Source organism: Perna viridis, chromosome 12 (genome assembly GCF_037379345.1).
Source record: "Perna viridis isolate PV_CMFRI_1.1 ecotype Kerala chromosome 12, ASM3737934v1, whole genome shotgun sequence".
NCBI classification, from domain to species: domain Eukaryota; kingdom Metazoa; phylum Mollusca; class Bivalvia; order Mytilida; family Mytilidae; genus Perna; species Perna viridis.
In genome coordinates this window covers 13305428-13321359 of record NC_142456.1, presented here as the reverse complement: position 1 = coordinate 13321359, position 15932 = coordinate 13305428, and the positions used below count along the sequence as shown (strand labels likewise).

The following is a 15932-nucleotide window of genomic DNA, read 5'->3' as shown; positions in this document are numbered from 1 at the left end:
CACACTTCCGGTAAAATCGTAATTTCGGTTATAAGAATAGTCCGGTTATTTGCATAATTTTTACTGGCAAATAGGCTATGCAATTAAGCGGAATCTACTGTATAATTATGAGCCATCTATTCTTTGAGTATAATGATGAGCCATCTATCCTTTGAGTATAATTATGAGCCATCTATCCTTTGAATATAATTATGAGTCTTCTATCCTTTGAAATATAATTGTAATGTCTATGTAATTTATGATTTCACTACCTTTACTTTAAGACTTAATTAATGTTTTGTTTTCATGCAGAGATTGGAAGAAATAAGAAGAAAGAGTCAAGAAGAGGAAGAAAGAAAAAGAAGAGAAGCTGAGGAAATAGAACGACAGAGAAGAGAAGAGGAAATGAGAAAAGAAGAAGAAAGGCGACAGAAAGAAGAGGTTTTACAGAGGAAAAGAGAGGACGAAATGAGGTAGAACAATTTTAACTAGGCCATACTTAAAAAAAAAGGCTAGGTTCTCATGCCACTTTTGGGAAAATAAATGATGCTGAAGGGTGGCTTTTCTGTCAGAAGCAAATGATATTTATTGTACAGTTGAGAAAACATGCATATGGAGGAAAAGTTGTGTGTGTTACTCTATAGCATCAAAATTTTGCACAATATCTGTGGCCATGTTAAGAGATAAATCACAGAAACTCCCATTTTATCATTGTTTTACCACGGGCTGGCCATTTATGTTGCATTGTGTAACCCAAAGCGATGGCAAAAATCTGTGATTTATTTCGATTCTAATAAGACTAGTTTCTTCATGTTTTTGAATAGACACAGTCTATGTGTTGCACAAGATGTTGGTCATGTGTTTATCACTTTTTTACCATGGATGTGGTCTAAAGAGCTTTGAAGCTTGTCATATTAGAATCTATGTCTAGTAAATGGATCTGCTGAAGCATTTGAACCTTCCTGACAAGCACACAAGTTATTTTGATGACAAAAGACTTGATGTAATTTTGATTTTGAATTTTTTCTTTTTGCTGCAGAATAAAAATCATGAACCTACACTATTTTGTTTTGTAGTCCTACTCCCCCCTTTGAAACCATTGAAAACAATTACAGCCAATTGAATATTGTATTGCCCCGTGCAGGCCCGGGTGTTAAAAGAACAGGCCTGCAGCAGCGCTAAGCTTGTCGTAAAAGGTGACTGAATAGTGCTCAGAAACCTAGCCGGGGCTAGGCGCTCGGCCCACTGAGCAACTGTGATGTGTGCCCCAGGTGGTTGAATGGGGTACCCCTGGCGTGTTACATGCTTGGGTTGTCAGGCTATAATATGGAAAACTGATCGCAAACCATAATGCTGCACCGTGTTGGTAAAGATGTCACGTTCCTCGCACGTTGAAGGACCCTGCTGTGGTATTCGATAGGAACCTTTGCACTCCCCCACAGGAGGTTATATTGCCCATCCTTACCCACCCCTCCCTTTTTCTAGTGGCAATCAAAGTTTTTTGACCCTATTATCCTTATGTCCCATCCTTTTTTTTCTCGTTTCATCATCATTTCATGTTCATTTTATCATCCATTTCATGTTTATTGTCTGAATATAGCTGAAATATTGCTGCTCGGACGTTAAACCCCAACAATCAATCAATCATGGAATATTGTATTAAAAAATACTTACAGCAAAAAATTATTCACAAATTTTTGTGTGTAGGAGAGAAGAAGAACTTCGTCAACAGCAGCAGCTGCATCAACAGCAGAGACAGATGATAGAACAGAAACAGAGAGAAATGGAAGAGAGACAAAAACAAGAATTACAGAGAAGACAGGTAAAAAATAGAGTTTACAATAAAACTGATCTGAGCTTTTAAGACTCAACTGCTCTTTAACATCAGGGATGGGGTAATAGTAATCAGAATCAGAATAGGCTGTAATCGATTCCCTTTTTTATAAGTAATCACATGTAATCAGTGATAATTGTATTTTATGATTTCAAGTAATCATATGTTATTGATTGCTGGGTGAAATAGTAGCATAATCATGATTACTTTTGACAATGTTACCAAAAAAAATTGTTCTGTTAGTAATAAATTATTGAGGAATGTTTTCTTTTTTTTTTACATTATTTATCAATCTTGACATTTTAATTGATTTTGGTTTCTGAAAATTAAACTAATTTGACTATAATGCATTTTATTTAAGGCAAAAAAAATAATATGTCAGTATCCTGCTATCCAGTTCACAGTCTAGATTGTTGCTCCATTAACTCAATACAAAATGTTTTTGAAAAATAAAATCCTTACCTACCTACTCTATTTTTTTCTTGCTGGTAACAGGAAACAAGACTATTATTTCTGGTACTATAGGTAATAGCAGTGTACCATTCCAATAAGATTAAAACATTTTCAAAGTTCGGAAATGAGGTCAAATTGAAGGTCATCCAATATGATATGCTTTTAATACTGTCTTGGAAAATCTTTTAGATTTAGATTTTCTGTAATTTATTATTGACTCAAACTTTCTCTTCCCACTTGAAATGAGTGGGTTAATCCTATCCTTGTATTTGATACACATTATCACAGCATATGTATACTGTGTTATAGGAGGAAGCAAGACAACAACAGGAAAGACAAAGACAGCAACAAGAAGCTCTCAAAAAATTACAACAAGAACAGATGGCTAATATGCAGGTAATCTATACAGTACTGGCCATTAGCCACTAGCCCATCTTAAAATCATCAGTATGAAGTTAACTAATTTTATGTCAAGCTTAATTTTTTGTTCTGTTATTTACCAGATCATGTGTAACATAGAAAACACAATTTTATCCCCACTTTGTCTGGTTAGGCATAATGACTTAAGCTACAACTTCTCGATTTGAGTTCTTTTCTCGTCATTATGTCCCCACCAAAGTGTTGGGGGACATAATGTTTTTGCCTGTCAGTCAGTTGGTGTGTCTTTCAATCTCACACTTTAGTAAGTGTAACTCCTTGAAAACTACTGCTCCCCATTTCATTGAACCTTATGGATAGTGAAGAGCCAATATATAGTCCCTATACATACATTTTTGTAGGCAAAAACAAACTTTAATTGTTTAATTATTTTAGCTGCCACAGCATGCTCAGTGGGCCAATCAACAGGCTGCTGCTGCTGCCGAGCAACAGAAAGCTAAATCACTGCTGGAAATTCAGGAACAAGAGGAACGAGAGAGGCAGAGACAGGAAGAGGTTTGTACACTGTTACTCATAAGAAGGGTATAGTTACAGGAATAGTATTTTTACATGACCACGAAAAAAAAAATTGATGAAATAGTTTATATTGTGAACTGTTTTTTGATTGTGCATTTAAGTAGCAGTCTATTAAAATCAGACAGGAGGTAATTCATGCATGTCTAAAACCCACTGATTTCAATTTTATTTCTTGTTCAGAAAGTGTTACTGATTGCATTACAAGTCTTTGTTTTTCATTTGGTTGTTGCACTTTTTAGATTTTAGATTTTTTGAAAAGTGCAGATCTGAATAAATATTTAATTATTGTTATGTGAAAATATAGCATATGTAGACTGAAAAAGCATTGTTTGTTTGGTGGGGTTTTTCTACACCATCAATCACTTAACTATTGGCAGCAAGGGTTCGGAAATTTTGACAGCCCATGCTGCATTTTATCAAACATCAGCAGACGTTTATGTCGGTCTTTTACATGCTCAGATCAAAAATAAATTTAAAAAACTTTTTTATGTAGTTATTTTAAGGTAAATATTGGAAATTGTGTTATTTCATCACATACTCTTGTCTTTTACAAAATATTAGAACGAGTGAACAAGTTCAGTTTCGACCACACGTGGACATTCTAACATGTAAACAAAACATCATATCTCTCGGACTTTTTCATCACATAGGCAAAGAGCTGAAAACTTCCGAGTGTGGAAAAATATAAAAGAAAATCATTTTGTACATTGATTTAAATGGTTTGTTGACTTCTGTGTAAAAACGTTTCAATCGATGAATTAATAATTACAAACTACGACTGATTTGCAGTTTCAGTTCCATGTGCTTTTGTTACCTCTGAAAGATTGGTGGGAAAATGACGGATCTTTTTTCTTAATTAATCAACTAATAAATGTATGAAAATTCTCCAAGTTACTTCAGTTAATTTGTATACTCAGTGGGGCTGCACCTGTACCGTTAATTTAATTGTGCAATCAACTAATCAGTTACAGGTAAATCACAGTCACAGGTGGCTGCACATCGGCTAAAATTGACACACACCTGTCAATTTCCAATAAACAATTTGGAGAGAAGTAGACAGGATGTTTATACAATAATAAATCATGCTGACTCTAATTTATAAGGGTTGACATTTATTTATGTCCAATATTGGGAAATGGTCGTTGGTCATTTGCAAAATTTGTCAGTCAATGACCGGCATGTTTGACCTTTCCGGATCCTTGATTGGCAGTCTCTGAATTTTAGGTGTACTGGTACTTAATTAGAGGGAAATATTTTTCTTACTTTTTGTGTAAATGATCCTTATTGTTGTTCTGTGTTTTTGAAGTTATTGTTGTGGTTTAGAGATTTTTTATTTATCTGAAGGAATTATTCTTTTATTATTGTTTTATTATTTTTATACCTCTTCACATAAAGTAGTGAGGTATTATGGGATACCCTCTAAATAGTTGTGTATTCATTGGCTGCAGTATGATTTCCAGATGATAACTTAAGAAGACATAGAAGAATTTTTTAAAAACTTTGTATAGTTTTTGAGTATTGTAAAATACAGATCAAGGTCAAATTTCAGTTTGATCTTATTAATGACACTAAAGTTATAGATATTTTAAGTTGGTTTTCCCCCTAACAAAAATTTTTTGCAACATGGCGAGTATTATTTAATGGCCCATCAGATGTCCACTTTTGTAACTATACTTGTGGACCTGAGGTGTATGATTCTTTTATCTCAACAGGTACAGAGACAGTTAGAGGCACAGAGACAACAGATGTTAGCTTTACAACAACAGCAACAACAACAGAAATCTTGGTCATCACAAATGTAAGCATCATATCTAGTACTTAATATGTTATAAACTGTTAATTGATTGATAGTTATACCTTGGATCTAAAGGATGGAGGTATACTGTCAAACAATTTTATGATAAGTTGCCTCCTTTTATATATGGAGACTTATTGATATTTATACCCCTTATCCAAAGGAGGGCGGTAGATTGTCAAACAATTTCATGATCAGTTACCTCCCTTTATGTATGGACAGTTATTTTTATACCCCCGATTCAAAGGAGGGAGGTATATGGTCAAACCATTTCATGATCATTTACCTCCCTTTATGTATGGACAGTTGATAATTATACCTCTGATCCAAAGGAGGGAGATATGTTGTCAAACAATTTTATGATTAGTTGACTCCCTTTATATATGACAGTAATTGATAGCTACACCCCTGATTTAATGGAGGGAGTTATATTATCAAACAATTTTATGGTAAGTTGCCTGCTTTTAGGAGGGAGGTATATTGTCACTCACCCAGTTTTCTCTGTTACTACTGGCTGCAGTCATCTGATATAGAAGTATTTACACTTGTGGATGCCATTGGTGAAAAAAAATTATATTTTCCCATCCATTGTTTTTGTAATTAATTTTTCTTCAACTTAAAGATTAATGATGTCACAATTTAAAATTACATTGTTTCAATGACATCAAATGGTTATTTGGAGACAAATCTGGGGTCAGTCAGGGCAAATTTGTAATTGTGAATTCATGTGTTTTGACACAAGCTTCTTTTAAAGTGATTTCAGGCCTTGGCAACATCAACCTCTTTTTGACAACTCGGTTTATATTTTTCTGTATACTAAATTTGGAGTGTTAGAGATTGGCCAACAGATTTTTCATAGTTAAACTTAACCAACATATGTTATAATAAAATATAGTTGAAGAACTAACTTCTCTACGTTTAGAAATTGGAATTGTTTTTGGCAAACAAATGGGTATTTTCACTTATTAATCTATTTATGTTAATACAGTATATTTTTATATTTTCACTTATTAATCTATTTATGTTAATACAGTATATTTTTATATTGCTTAATAGACTAATTGATATTTTGTAGATTCCCATCTCAACCAAGCTCCAAGTCGCTGATAGAAATACAAGAGGAACAAGCCCGGCAGCTGGAACTGGATAGACAACGAAAACAACAACAACAACAAAACCAGACCAAGGTCAGTTACTGTATATATTTACAAGAAAGTTATCAGTGTATATAACCAATGTAGAAAGTTAAGATCTATCTGTCCTATCATAGGTTGTCGCTTTAATGAAACCTTTTTCTGTCTTATAGAGGTTTACTCTGAATCTGTGAAGATTAGAATTAGCCCATTTACATCTTGTTGAATGTTGGCAGATGTCACTGTCTCCATCCATGTCAGTAACTGTCACATGTTATATGTAAATGATTACACTACTAAAAAAATATTCTATGATTCCATGGGCAAAAAAGTAATAGTCTACTTTCCTGCTACTAGCAAGAAAAAAAAATAGGTTAGGTAGATATGGACATTATTTTATTTTTCAATAACATTTGAGTCAATGGAAAAAAAATCAATGGTGTTTGTGCCAAAATGGCCATAAAATGTAAGGGTAGGCACAGAAAACTAGGGTAGGTAGGATAGTGGGAATCAGACATATTTTGGGGGGGATCTTTATAAATGACTACTTTCAGTATCATCATGATTTATAAATGTTTTGCTTTGTAGAATATGTCCATATCGGCTGCTAGTGCATGGAGTGGATCAACATCCTCATCACATTGGGCCAGTGAGGGAGCTTGGGGAAATCAGGCCAGGAACATTGGCAATGAAACTGGGTCACTTGGATTCTGGGACTCTGCTATTATCTCTTCCAAAAGAGCTGCACCACCTAACAATAAAAAGTAAGAAGGATTTAAATTTTAACATTATTTTAAATGTATATTTTAGGGCTGTACCATGTACTAAAGGTTTACTAATGTGTGGTTTGATGGATTTTTGTAGTCAATCTAATTTATATATTCATGAAGTTCATTTATCAACCTAAAGATTTAAATTGAAAGTTAAATAATTCATGACGATCTGTACTCCATGATGATTGGGGGTTTTTAACGACCTTGAATACCAATGCAGGCCTCTCACAGCAGTGTTAGTGGTTAGTAGAGCCAATTGAAGAACTTGGTCAGTGTTTGTCCTACTAGCAGTTGGGCTGCTGTGTTGATGCTCTGGCCTACTCCCAGACCCCATGTGGGTGTGAGAGCATTTTCCCACTCAAACTATGTGGGAGTATACCAACATATAGGTTGTCGGTACTCCATCAGCAGTAAGGTTAATTATACCATACTCCATCGGCAGTAAGGCTAATTAAACTGTACTCCATCGGCAGTAAGGCTAATTATACCCTACTCCATCGGCAGTAAGGCTAATGATGCCCTACTCCATCGGCAGTAAGGCTAATTATACCATACTCCATCGGCAGTAAGGCTAATTATACCGTACTCCATCAGCAGTAAGGCTAATTATACCCACTACAAATAAGGTTTTGTTAATGTCATCTGTAATTATTAAAGAAAAGTGTGGGTATTCCTTTTATGACCTCTCTTGTAGTATTACTAGTTTTTGCAAAGTACAAAAGATAATACCTACATGTATACAAAACTATTATTGTTCATTTCAGTATGCAACAGCAACAAGGTAACCCCGGGGAATTTCCAGCCTTAAAGGGAGGCAACTCACTCAACACACCGTCAGTGCCTGTGTCGAAGACACAAAAACCGTCGAAGTTGAAGAAGGAGGAGGTATTATATATATATTCTTGTTGTAGTAGACTGAAATACTTCTCTGTCTAGAAATCGGGAAAAATATATTAGGTGTGGCACATAATGAAAAAAAAAAAGGACAGATATAAGAATTTAGACCTCATAACCTCCAGAAATAACCATCAAAGTATAATGTTTTCAGTAAAAACATATTTATGTCACAGATGCTTCAGGATAAATTTTAATAGCTTTTTAGTTGTTTTCTAGATGCATTGAATATATTTGAGACAAATAAGACCATATTGAGAAAATGATGTGCCACCAAGTGCCTGATTCTCACGCAGAATGGTACTTTATGGGTTTATAGTGTTCCCCCTATGAAGTGTTTTTACTCTGTACTCTTAGTTGTCTAAGTTGGTTAATTATGTTAAGTATGAACAAAGCAGGTAAGCCCAATAAAATTTGGATTAGCAAAGTGAATTTATATCCCTGGTCTGTGGGAGATTAGGGGATATACTGTTTTACCTTTATCTGTACTTCCATTCGTAACAATTTTTTCAGTTACAATTTTTATAGCAATTACTCATCACAGCCGCATGAAATTTTAACACTTTCTTACTGTAGGTATGTCATTTTTGAAAAAGTCGACAACTTCCTGTTTACAGAGGACTTAATTTATTTTTCTTATATCTTGAATCGGTATCACTAGTGAGCCATTGCTTACAGATTTCTTGTTTAGAATTTGATAAACAAGTCCAAGCTTTTATGGTCCTTTGATCTGGAATTGTAGAAACAAAATGTTTGTGTTTGTGATTAGCTTTTATAAACATCATTATTTTACCTTATTCTGAGTCCATCTTCATCAGCAGACATATTTACATGTATGCAACAACAGTTTTTGTAAACAGTGTCTTTTTATTTTTCAGGAGGCAGTCCAAAGATTATTTAAACAGCCACAGCCACAACAGAATGACTTCTCCCTATGGTGTGAAAAGGCATTAAAGAGTTTGGATACATCAGTTGATAGTAAGTGTGGTTTAATTATTAGCAGATAGTATGTGATTTATTTTGATAAGGACTAGTTTTTCATATTTTTGAAAAGACTCAGGCTACTCTTTGCATGAAATGGGGACTGTTATGAAGCAAAATTCTGTTGTAAGGTCAGTTAAATTTGGTAAAACTTATCATCTACTACATTAGAAATAAGACATATTTCTATAATGTTGGTCATGTTTATCTACGTTACTCTGAAAGTATTATTGTTTGTTGGGTAACAATATTTATAATTTTTATGAGTTATGTTGACTAGTAATGTTTTAAGGAGTAATCAAGGGAACCAAGGTTATAGCGGTAATCAAAAGAATGTAATCCAGGGACAAAGACCAGACATGGAAAACAGACATACACAACAAAGAACATAAAGTAACTAAAATCATATATACAAAGTTACAAAAGCAAATGAGCAACTTGGACTCCACTAAAAACTGGGAGCATGGACCAGGTGCACCGGTAGGGTAAGCGTCCTCTGCTTTTACCTTTGTGGAAAAGTAGCAACTTCAAATTTAAGTCTTTGATATGAATAATTCAGTGCTTCAGTTCTGTGAAATTTATGAGTAATTGTTCTTATTTCTTTTTTTCAGTTCCTACTTTTGTAGCCTTTTTGATGGAGGTTGATTCTCCTTATGAGGTATAATATTATATTATTATTTTGGGTTGTGTTGTAAACTTTCATTGCAGTGTAGATTGTTCATGTCTACAGTTCACAACTAAGCTTTGTGATGTGTGTAATTGTCGAAAAAACGTTAACTCATTAATGTGTTACAATTACTCTGTAACAAAAAATCCAAAATGCTTTTAAATACTATGATTTTATTAAACACAAAACAAGCAAATACTTCAGTAATTATGAACTATGAACTGGTTTATATCAGGTGGATTTTCCATTCGAAATTTACAGAGTTCTGGACCTTCCATTCTCAAAAGCAAATTTGATAATGTAACATTATATAGAAAGGCATCTATGTGTTTAATACTACTAATTGATGATTACACGTTAAGATGTTGATGTTTGAAGGTGTAGAATTACATGTATGGATATTGTTTTAGGTCCATGACTATGTGAGATCTTACTTGGGAGAGAGTAAAGCCTCAAAAGACTTTGCCAAACAGTTCTTGGAGAAGAGAAGCCAGTCTCGTAACAAGGCTAAGGCACCTGCTGTGGAGGTAAATGTCAAACTGAGAAATTAATGTAAACATATATTAATATTAATGGTGCTAATTTTCCTGGTTTCTGTGATGTGAACATATTCGGAAACATAAATTTTCGTGATGTAAAAAATGATAAGTGTTACTTAGTGTAAAAAATCAATTTTGCAGGCGCTTTTCAGTCCACTTCGAAAAACAGCAAAAATTAGTACTCTACAAAAATTAATATGTTAACATTACTTGAATTTGTTACCATCAAATTTGTCGAATATATATATGGCAAAGTCATGTTGAACAGGTGGTCTTCATGTACAGGTTAATTTTGCATAGAATGCACTACATGGGGATAATCTTTTGAGAAAGGTTATTGCTGAATACTGAATACTGGTTGTCAATAAGACTGGTTTGACTGTACTTGGAAATAAATTTGTGGTTAAAATGTACCAAATTTCAATGGCATAGCCCCATCAAATTGCAAACAATATGTCCTCATTCAGAATTAATTTTCTAAAGAAATTATTGCATTTGAAATTTAAGATAACAAAATATTTCAGAGGAATTTAGGTGTTACTGAAGTCTTCATGTCTGCCTGTCTGTTCATGTAACCTGTAATCCGAACTCTTCCTAAACCATTCTATAGATTTTATTGAAACTTTAAATCAAGTTAGTTTATTATATGGAGAGTTTATAAAGGAAGATGTATTTTATCTGATGCTTGCAAGGAAAGAATAAAAATTAAGTCTCTGTCGTACAAATTTTGGAAAACAGACCACTCAATTTCTTTACTCAGCCACACTTCAACATATATATTCATCTCTTTTATTTTCACCAGGAAAGCATTTGGGGACCCGCACCAGCCCGTGACTACCGCCAGTCGACCAACCAAACCAATGATTCAGACTTTCAGAAAGGAAAAGCAGGAAAGAAGAAGAAGAAAATGATGAAACTTGACAGCAGTATTCTGGGATTTACTGTCAGTGCTGACCCAGAGCGCAAGAATGTTGGAGAATTAGATGAAGATATTAAGTGAAGTGACATCATCAGGAACATGGATTTTTCTGCTTTTATCAAACATGTTTTAACAACTTGAGATGATTTGTTTGAATTTGTTGATATTTTTTGTTAAGGTTGGTCATCATTGTTGGGTTTGGTTGCATAACACAAGTCTCCGTAGCTTTATAAAATGGGTGTGGCTTACATTCCAAGCCCTTCCTTCCAAGTTACACGTGCCGGCCCCTAGATGGCCTTTGTTATGTTACCAGAGAGCTGGTAAACCAGATAGTTGTATATGGATTATGAAATTTTGAGTGAAAGATCTGAATTTTGAGGGAAAAATGAAAGAAAATCCATTTAACTAGTGCTATTTCATGATAAACTACTTAATATGGTCATTACCAGAAGTATTATTTATTGAAAAAAATAAATAAAAAGCTTACATGATTATCACAAAATGATTCTGGGAAGTTTGATCAGCACAATATACATATATGAGAATTTGAAGCTTCTAAATCTCCCACATTTTATATTAACTAACTTTTAAAACTTGAGCATCTTATTGTATGAATGAACCAAGGTTTTAAATCTTTATCATTTGCTTCATGCAATAATTACAGCATGTAACATAGTTATCTTCAGGGAAGGGTTGGTCTTCCTTTGGTTGAATGACCATTATCTGAGGAAATGTCTATGGCAGTTAATTGGACAATTGACAAAGAGATTCAAACTATCTATCAGATATAGATTCAAATACCTATGGAATGATATAAAACAGACATGATTTTTTTCCGCTTTTTAGCGGAATTCTGATATTTCAAATCTGGATTTTTTCGTTGCAATTCAAATCTGGATTTTTTCGTTGCAATTCTTTTTTTACTGTATATTTACTTCCGATTTTGCCATTCGCTTTTTTTGTAGACCTCGTAAAAATCATTTCTGATAGAGTATCCCTCTCAGCTGTCCAGGTAAATACTTAAAGCAGTTTATCATGTAATTGTCATTCAATCAAGGGAAAATAAACTCTTATTTCCTGAAGATAACTATTTTACTTGCTGTAATAAAGAAAGGGAATAACATCATGGGAAAATGATAAAATTTGTTTTAAAGATCGAGAAAATATTGAAGTTGTCTGTATTTTGATAAAAATCGAGACTTAGCCTCCTAAGAGTTGTTATGAATACAATATTATTTTTGTTGAATTATCTAGAATTTTATGGCGCCCTGGCTAAATTACTATTTTTGCTATGGGATGTTAAACTTTTTTTATGATTTTTAATTCAAATCAGGAACTCTTATAGTAAAATTTATATTTTAAAGTATATATTACCTTTAACTTGCATTTCAGTGGATAAGAAGCCTTACCTAAGAAATCAAAAATGAAAAAAAACTTTACAGTACCTACAAGGCTTTAAGAAACAGAGGTGTTAAATATAAAAATCAAAAAAAACTGTTTCACTTTTATATTCTGATCAATTTTTTGTGAGAATAGTGACCTCACACCTTATTAAATAAATTGTTGAATTTAGATTTTCTTTGTGAACATGTTATGTTTATTGTATTTCAATTCTGAAATGGATCCGATAGATGTATGAGTTTGTAATTTACATTATTGTTATTTTTAGATTTAACATGGTTACCCATTTTATCAAATGTTGAGTCTGCCACTTGTTTAAAATTTGAATTAATGGCATTAATTGTGGCATAATTTTCTTTGAAAATGTAACTGACATATATTGCTTTATTTTTCAGTTTTCCTCTTTTTTTCAGATTCAAGAAAAAACTTATAGTGACATGATATTTTTGTTGAAAATTTGTTAAACAGGTTCTCTTGTGCCAAATGTATCATATTCTGGGAAAAAAAACCATTCTATATGCTATATTTTTGTGTCTTATAAACACAGGCAAATCGAGCTTCACATGAAATTCATGTGAAATTCACTAAACATGAATTTCATGTGAACATTTCTTGTAAATTTCACGAGAGGCTCCATTCACCTGAATTTCACATGAACTCTGTCAGTTAGTTAATTTGCTCAATTCAGGTGAAAATCATGTGAAATAATTTTGCCTGTGTTATACAATTATTTGTACAGATGTTGAACGACTGATTACCAGTAATCTGCCCTACCCTATACAGATATATCCTACTTTATTACCGAATAATCTTTTAGATACTATCTTTCAAATTCAAATACCTGCCAATAGCAGGGCATCATCATACTAAAGCAATAGTATTGTTAATCAGGAGATTTAGTTGGTCTTCCTGTGATTGGATGACTGATACTCAATTGGTATTTTAAAACTGTTGAATTGACAAGATTTTGATTTTCTATCATACCATAGGTATTCAAATAGATACATATGTCTAATAGAAGTTTTTTCGTCTGAATATAGCTGAAATATTGCTGCTCGGACGTTAAACCCCAACAAACAAACAAACAAACTAATAGAAGTTTATATCTCCTGCCAAGTGTCAAGTTAATTCCCCAAAACATTTATTTCGTCATTCAATTAAGGGAAGACCAACTCGCTATCCTGGTTAGCAATACTATTGGTTTATTCAGGAAATAACTTTGTTACTTGGTAACTCTATCCTGGAAATAACTTTGTTACTGGCTGCAACAGTTATTCAGACCTGAAAGGTTACAAGGTGATCAGTACACATTAGTACATTGAAGGGCAGATTCCTATCTTGAGAGCTACTTAAAGAAGTAGACCTAGGGTAAGGGACATAACCCTTACAAATCATTGGAACATTTGTATTCTGGATTTTACATCAGTCTCATGCAAGCATCAATGTAACTTGGACTGATTTCATTCTGTTTCAGTTAAATGCTTGATAGGCTTTGGTGAAATTGAATATGATGCAAACAAATCACTGATTTCAAGAGTTGTGTCCCTTACCCTAGGTTTGTCTCCTTAAATTACTTCGTTACTTAAATAGATCAGACTTGAAATAAATATCACTCTTTTTTTTTTAAATTGATATAAAGGTTAAGCCATTGAAGTTTTTGTAAGATTTTATTGAGAATTTCACAGTCTGTTTGGTCCTCATTCCACAATGACTGTCTATGTATGTTTAAATATTACTGTTTAATCAGAAATTTTTGTGGCAATATTTTTGTGGGGTTACCAAGGAAATTCAAAAATTAAAATTGTAAAATATAATATCAAATTATGTTTACATTAAGTCCCATGAAATTTCTGAAAGACTTTTAAGTACTACTCTTGACCACAAAAATTATATTAAGCAAAACAAGATTCACAATTTTTATCCCAAACCACAAAAATTACAGGTTATACAGTACTTTACCATGACTCTGTTACAATTGAGCTTGTTAAAAATGTATTGAATATTTACTCATTACAGATTTTTCTCTGCTTTACATGCTTATCTTCTTGAAAAACTTAAATACAGTAATGTCTTTTTAATCAAAATGGCAAAATATGTCAGATAAGTCCATGTTAAACTAATAGGGTATATTGCTGTTATTTTGTAGGTGCCAATTTCTCCCTTTCTCAATACAATCACCTGTTTAAGAAAAGTGCATATGATTTAAAGTGTATGGCAGTTGAAAATTTGTGACATTGTACATTGAGGGAAGTATATTAGTGTTCTGTATGTAAGAAGTTCATATCCTGTTTTTGTTAACTTCTAGACCAAATTTTTAGTGTTTTGTCAAACTTTAAGTCTCCCTTTATAATTCAGGAAGACCCTTTTTCCTTCTTTTTTCCTTCTCCATAATTTCATAACTGTGTAGTCAGTCAGGCTGTTTGTTACAAGGGAGAAAAGGGGTATAGATGAACTTAACATATTCTAAAAACAGGTGACTTTTTTAATCCAAAATGGAAGTGTTATGCATGTATTGTGTGTAATTGATTGTATGCGAAACTTGTTTTTACTGGCCAGTACTATACATGAAGTTCCAAAATCCTTTGTTTTAAAATGATTAAATGATAAACAAAGCAATTCATTTTAAAACTGTACTAAAACCAAAGTATTTGCAGAGACTTTCTTTATTTCAGTGCTTTTATGATGAGGCAGGTGGACGGGGGGTAGTATGGGGATGGAAAGTGGGACATGGGGCAGGGTACATTAAGAGGTGAAAAGTGGGAATGAGGGGGTTGAACAAGACAGGGCAAGGGAGGGATATCCCGAGTAAGACAGTTGACAGTGGAACAGGGTAAGAGATAATGGAACAGCAACTGGGAATAAAGTGGATGGAAGTAATTTAATTTTTTACCAACATTGGGGGGGGGATATTATTTTATTTCTTAATTTTTTTTTCAACTTAGAGAAGTTTTTATATAAAGGAAGGGAGTGATAACTTTTATCTCCTGTCCACCCAAATAACAGGAGAAATTCTGAACACCTCTGTCAATATTTCACCAGGTTTAAGGTAGCTACAAGTTGTTCTGTAAAGATCAATGATGAGTTTTAGATTTTGAAATTAAAAAAAAAAAATCACACAAGGTTTTTTATATACTGATACTCTCTTTCCTTTTAGAAAATAGCTGGATTTATAATTATTGTATGGGGATAATTTTCATTGTAGATGTTACTGGTTACCTGTTTACTCTTTTAAGTAAACTCTTGGATTTTTCTAAGGATATTTTTATCATTAAGGTTACCATAGCCACATATCTTGAGATGAAATCAGATACATCAATCCTGCTGAGCTTTTAAGGTACATTGTTACATTGTGATAAATATGCAGGCTTTTGTATACACGAAAGACTTGTCGTTAATTAAAAAAGGCTGAAAATATTGTTGACAATGATAAAAAATAAAAATGTTCAAAATAAAGTAATGTTTGTTATTAGTCCCCTGCTGGCAACTTCATGTTTGCAGTCAGTCTGGCAAATCTGTTTACTGCACTTTTTCACCATACTTGCTGATATTCATTTGGTACATTGCTTAACCATGACATTTTACAGATCAGTTTGTGAGTTTGTTCCAGTCT

General features: G+C 33.1%; 1 protein-coding gene across 2 annotated transcripts in view; it reads left to right on the top strand.

The window, feature by feature from the left end:
- LOC148601270 (GRB10-interacting GYF protein 2-like) overlaps positions 1 to 15775 on the top strand; it is a 37673-nt gene extending 21898 nt beyond the window's left edge. For both annotated transcript variants that reach the window (XM_088555964.1, XM_088555963.1), the window contains exons 18-29: positions 292 to 452; positions 1687 to 1801; positions 2576 to 2662; positions 3080 to 3199; positions 4933 to 5018; positions 6091 to 6202; positions 6737 to 6912; positions 7686 to 7806; positions 8694 to 8793; positions 9408 to 9454; positions 9874 to 9990; positions 10805 to 15775. In XM_088555964.1, coding sequence (XP_088412090.1) covers positions 292 to 452; positions 1687 to 1801; positions 2576 to 2662; positions 3080 to 3199; positions 4933 to 5018; positions 6091 to 6202; positions 6737 to 6912; positions 7686 to 7806; positions 8694 to 8793; positions 9408 to 9454; positions 9874 to 9990; positions 10805 to 11002 — 1440 coding nt within the window. In that variant the 3' untranslated portion in view covers positions 11003 to 15775. The remainder of the gene's footprint in view (positions 1 to 291; positions 453 to 1686; positions 1802 to 2575; positions 2663 to 3079; positions 3200 to 4932; positions 5019 to 6090; positions 6203 to 6736; positions 6913 to 7685; positions 7807 to 8693; positions 8794 to 9407; positions 9455 to 9873; positions 9991 to 10804) is intronic.
- The last annotated feature ends 157 nt before the right edge of the window (positions 15776 to 15932 follow it).